The sequence below is a fragment of the Felis catus genome, chromosome B4 (assembly GCF_018350175.1).
Source record: "Felis catus isolate Fca126 chromosome B4, F.catus_Fca126_mat1.0, whole genome shotgun sequence".
In the NCBI taxonomy this organism is placed as follows: Eukaryota; Metazoa; Chordata; class Mammalia; order Carnivora; family Felidae; genus Felis; species Felis catus.
Window position 1 is genome coordinate 122,762,964 of NC_058374.1, and position 6,000 is coordinate 122,768,963.

General features: G+C 41.2%; 1 protein-coding gene across 2 annotated transcripts in view; it reads right to left on the bottom strand.

Moving 5' to 3' along the window:
- The window catches only part of IGF1 (insulin like growth factor 1), a 77,582-nt gene extending 76,945 nt beyond the window's left edge, over window positions 1–637 (bottom strand). Inside the window, exon 1 of one of the 2 annotated variants that reach the window (XM_006933975.5) lies at window positions 290–637. In XM_006933975.5, coding sequence (XP_006934037.1) covers window positions 290–352 — 63 coding nt within the window. In that variant the 5' untranslated portion in view covers window positions 353–637. The remainder of the gene's footprint in view (window positions 1–289) is intronic. The other variant, XM_003989177.6, reaches the window with a different exon arrangement.
- Between the last annotated feature and the right edge of the window lie 5,363 nt (window positions 638–6,000).

A 6,000-nucleotide genomic window follows, 5' to 3' on the forward strand; every position in this document is an offset into this window, starting at 1 on the left:
GGATTTAAAGGAATCTTCTATAAGGACACCACTGAAGCCCTGCAGAAGTGGAGGATTTAGCACAAGTACCTTGCAATAGTTTCTACTCATACAGATATCTGTGCAAAGGCATCCATCTCCCGGAGCTATTTTTTCAGATCCCACAGAAATGCATATTCAGCAATTTATAAATAACTCCCAGTTCCGAAACAATGAAAATTCTAAAGTGAATAACATTTCTAGGCAGAAGCAAACAGTACACAATTTAAAGAAAATTCCCCAATGACTTTAAAGAGTAAGACATATTTACCTTCAAGAAATCACAAAAGCAGCACTTAAATAATTGGGTTGGAAGACTGCTGATTTTTCCCATTGCTTCTGAAGTGCAAAGTCTGGAAATGAATTGCTTAGCAGGAATAATGAGGCAAAAAGAAATCCAGAGAGATGGGAGATGTTGAGAGCAATGTCACATTTCAATTTTGAGGACTTTATTCCATTGCGCAGGCTCTATCTGCTCTGAATTTAGCAGTGACAGTGAGATTTAGCAAACAGAAGAGGGATTTAGAGAAAATCCTCACATTTATCTACAAAACACAGACACTGTAGACAGGAAACAGCTGGGGGAACATTTGCCTTCTCTCTCTCTCCCTCTTCTGGCAAAGTTATCGAGTAAGGACTTTTTTGGGCATGGTGACAAATAACATCATACCTTTGCATTTTAAAACTAGAGCACAGAAGCATTTTTTTCCCTTAAAAGAATGTGTGTTAGTGACAGGGTTAGCAGACATTAAAATACTGATGCTGCCATAGAAAATAAGGATCTGTTCTCTGATTAACTTTCTGCTGGGCAGGGAGACACATCTGCTAATACACCTTACCAGTATTAAAGGAACATACGATGGAGGATGGGCAAACGTTTTTATATTCTAGAGCAAATGCAAAATTAAAAGAAATGAAGAAAAAAACCAGCTTGAGCAAACCCTATAATTTTAACCCTGAAATGACCAGGGTAAACTAGGTTGGAAGATAGCACTGGGGTGACCCCTTGTCCTAGTTGCCAAGCAAGGGGAATGATCTCATTTCCTAGAACCTAGAAAAGGGGCAGGCAGCATTGCAATTGGCTCCCTTTAGGACACTGTCTCATGCTTTTTGCCCACAACAGGGCAAAGACTTTGCTGAGCTGTAAAGCCAATTGAAAAAATAAAATCTTTTTCTTCCTTTCTCCGCTAGGCTTCCTATCAACCCCCCAGGGGAAGGGCACCTGAGGGGCAAACTATTTTTCCATTGTTCGTGTTTTTCTACATAACTTGAACCTGTGTGTGTGTGTGTGTGTGTGTGTGTGTGTGTGTGTATGTGTGTGTGTGTGTGTGTGTGTGAATGTGTGTGTGTGTGTGTTTTCTTTCTCCAATGTTTGTGTATTCTAAATAACACCAGCTGGCTAGCAATACCCTCTCAAGGGTTATGATGTCATTTAAATCCCTCAACTGGATGAGTGGCCGGCAACATGGTCCAAGCCAGCTGTTTTGCTATTTATAATGTATACTTGCCTTTGCCATTGAGAATCAAGTTCTGATCTTTTGTCAATACAGTTTGTACCAATTGCTCTTTGGTTTTGTGAGATAGTAGATAAGAAAGTAGATTATGAAATAAGGTTGCAAAAGCCCAGATCAGACATAACACTTTCCCTAGATGTCTATCCAGGCACGGTTTCCCGGGGTTGGTGGAAATAACCTGGACCTTGCGTTTCTCTCTCGTGATTCTCAGGGGCCTCGATGGGTCTGACGCAACAACTAAAACAGAGGTCTGCTCCAAACCCTAGTCTGGACCTTTATGGTGTCCTGTGGCCAGAAATTTGTTTGCAGAGGTGAGTGTCCTCAAAGGAAAACCTGGTTGGTTTTGCAAGGGGGTTGGGTTTGGTCAAGTCTTCTGTGTAGTTAATAACTCGTGGCAATGTTTACCTTCCAGAAAGAAAAACTGGAAATCTGGAGTCATGCTGTTTGGATGGTGCATTATATTCAGCATCATTTAGTGAGTGTCTACTGTGTGCCCAGCTGCATGAATTGCAGTCAAGGCCCCCACGGGGCTTTCAGCTGAGTGGCAGAGCCAGAGAGGAAAATGTCACTGTCATGTGGCGGGTATGTGCTCTTGTAAAAATACAAACAGTACACACCAAGAGGGAGTAAAAAATTCTCTAGAAAGATGGGGAAGTGAAACTCTTTGGAAATCCAGAATGAGGGATGTGTCACGAGAGGGTTTGGGGTACAATGTTGGGAAGTTTCAGTGGATTTGATGTGACCTGAAGAGTGTATACAAATACACATCAGCGGGAGGTGGCCTGGTAGGCAGCTGCAGGTGTGTGGGCAATTCCTGTCCTAAAGAATAACTCAGGTCTTCCTTTAATGAGCTCCCCTCTGCGCACTTAATTTATGACATGATTTACCAAAAATCCTTTCTGCAGCCTTTGTGGATCATGCCCTTTGTAAAAAACAAAGCCTACCCTTTCGTGGACATTGATGATATAGATTGTATTAAGCCAAACAGCTGTACCTATTTCCCAGGTAGAAAGAACTGCATTTTCCAAGCGTGCAGTCAGGTCTTGGCTGGAGTCTCGGTGCTGAGTGCCTTGCTCCACCACTGGACACCTTCACAGGTGAAGGCCAGGACGTTCCAACTGCAGTGTTAGCACATTTTAATCTTTCCAAGATGTCCTAGAGGCTCACTGCATTTCTCCAAGGCCGTAACCCAGTCTGATGTACTCTCTCGGCATATGCATTGTGCACAGATCACCTTATCCCCAACCATTTCGTGTGAAAGGCTGTTTGGGACACAGGACACATATTGTTCCGTCAGACGCTGTGCTCCTGCGATATCGACACACTGACTCACAGTCTCTTGGTTTTATAACCCCAATTACCCTTAAAGGATAATTGGGTTTTAATTTATGTCCCAGTTTTTATGTCACAATCAAAGAAAACTGAAATTTCAGTGAGTCGTAATTATCATCAGCTGTGCTGTGGAAACATTCCGATGTGAGCTCTCAGTTTCCAATAGGGAAAGCAATTTCCTGAAGTGATTATTGTATACTTCGATGTGGAGAATGGTCTGTATTTCTGGGTAGGGTGAGCCAGCAATGGAGCGGGGCAATAATTCCTAGAGAAATGGAATTTCTTTGCTAATTCCACGAGTCAATATGAAAGTAAAAGGGCAATAAATGTGCCACATGATTACCTTTTAATAACTGAGGGCTGTACCTGTTTAGGAAAAAAAGAAATGAAATGTATCTATTACCAGACAGTCCAAGGTGGTAGTAAATCTGATCCTAGGAAAAGTTCAGATCATGAAGTCCCATGGGGAGAGAAACATACGGGGTCATTCTAAAATTACTGAATGATTATGTAGTCTCCTGTCTGGAACAATCTGACAGTTAGGTATGGGAACTGTGTGCCACCAAAATAGCTAACTGCAAGGATGTGCTCATCATGAGAACATCCACTCCTGGAAATTCAGAGATTCACAGTTTCACCTTTTGCATGTGTAATGCCTATGGGATATAAATAACTCTCCCCTAGAGCCGGCTTCTTGAGTAGCGTATTTGCATAAAGCTGCAGCCTCAGAAGACTTCTGACACCTCTCTTTAAACAAACAAACAAAAAAGTTGTTCATCTCCTTAAAGAGCAGGCTGATGGAAATTCACACAACGCAGTGGGCAAGGCCCAGTCTTCACTCTTTTTTCTCAAAACATGTTCCCAGCCTTCCCCGGGTCAACTGCAGAGGAACTCACCCCAAAGGCAATTACATATCCATGTACAATAGGGCATATTTACAATTTATTTCATTAATGGCTTTGCTGACTCCCAAGAAATGCTCAGGATGGATATTTAGAGGGAAGGGGACTTTGGGATCAGAGAAACAGTGAGGTGTAAGGTTCTAGGGCCACCTACCAGGCAAAGAAGGTAGGGAACTCTTGGATGTATGTCTTAGACCATGATTTATTGGGACGGTTAGTCTGGAAGCGTATTCTGCAATGTTTGAAATCAAACGTTTGTCAGTTCAGAATGTAAAACTCAGAGAAGAAGGCTGGACCTCAAAAATACAACATGCTGCTGAACGAGGGCACCAATGTCAGCTCTGAAAGATCTGCTCAGAAGGAGCTCTGTTATTCTTTAGGACGATCTTTAGCTCAAATGAACTGCTTTAAATCCTTAGAGGAGCATTTTCCCCACAGCTAGGGAAAACGGTAATAGCGAGAAGAGATCTTCTCACTAAATAAATCAGTGCTTTCTTTTCAACATCAAACTTGGATCCCATTTCTTCTAAAATGTCAAAAGGGCAAATGCTGAAAACAGTCAGAAGCAAAACTGTTGTGGTTTGGGGAGCAAAAGAATTCTTCGTAATGGCAGACAAGGAGTCACTGCACGGGGCGGGGATGTCTTGGTGCAGTGAGAGAACCCCAGGGCTCCACAATTGCCCCAAGTTAAATAGAAAGTGGGGAAAGGAGACACCAATTCCAAACTTCAGCGGAAGTACCCACATACGCACTTTCTTTTGGAATCGAAAAATGTGCGCGCCGCCTAGTGGCCTGCAGGGAAAGTGCCAGGGCAATCTTCGTGGTTAATGTGTGGAGTTTGGGAGGAGTGGGGCGTTTTGAAAATCTCCGGATTCAAATAGACTTTAAGCTGCACTAATCTTTAATCTTTTCATCTTTTTGAAATAAATAAGCTGGGTCTTTGATTCGCTGTAGTTTTAAAAAGGGGAAGAGAGCTAAGGGGAGAGAAAGATGACAAACTTAGCGAGGGCACACATGTCTTTCCCGTGACTGCAGTCCCAATGCTGAGCTCCTGGTATGGGTTCAGAACATTTTGTTGATTTAATGCAAGTCCGGAAAATAAGTGATGATAAAGGTAAACTATTTCACGTGAAAACTATAATAAATTCTCTTACGGGTGAATAAGAAAAATGAAGGGGGGGGCATCGATGGATAGAAAAGTGACTTACTTGTTTAATGAAACAAATTTAGGTGCTTGTAAGTGGATCTCAAATCCACTCTTCCTGTCTGCTCTATGCTCATCACCGTTCAAAATAAGGGCTTTTACACTGATGGTCAAAGACAGGGCATTAAAGAGTCACACAAGTGTGGGTGTAGTTTTATTGTCAATTCTTTCTACCCTAAGTTTACCAGGGAGAAAATCTCAATTTGGTACCAGCCTGCCTTCGCTGCCTCTCTAACATTTCCTAATCTTCCTGTCTGATTACAACAAACAAACAAACAAACAAACAAACAAACAAACAAAAATGGACCTTAAGCCCAAAGGCTTTGCGTGCAGCGGTTTTATCCAGAATTTAAAAGTGTTATTTTGTTTTCATGGAGTTTATTTTTAAGGATCTTTTTAGGGCAATTGATGCTGTTTTTGAAATAGATATTTTAAATCTCAGATTCTGTCAGAATCTAACTTAGCATCTAACTTTTAAAAAATCAATTTAAGAAAAAAAATTAAGTAAGTAGATAATATAGGTGGCCAACAGTTATGACCAAAAAACAAATGTGTAATTGATATTTGAATATCTGATGTTTGAAAATCACTGTGGTAGACTCTGCCATGTGTTGGGGAAAAAAAGTTCATAGCCACAATGAAAAAGTATGGAACAAAGACCCTGCATGTAAAAAATGCTACCATATAAATGTATTGATTACATTTCTTAATAATTTAAATACCCTTTAAACTCACATTCATTTTTATTCCAGTCTTTCATAGAGCTTAGAGATGTTGAAAAAGGAGTGAATAGCATTTGAGTTAGGTCTTGAGGCATGAGTTCACGTCCAAGATGAAAAAAAAAAAAAAAAACAGTAAAGGCTATTCTGGGCAGAAGGAACAGCTTGGACAAAGTTATATACGAATGAAGAGGTTCCCATTGTTGGAGGGATGTGAGGGGATGAGGCTGTAGCTATGCTCTCAGACTTCTGCACTGTGGAAACCCTTTTGTCTTCTTTCACCATCAGTAGTCCTTGCTTGGCTACAAGAC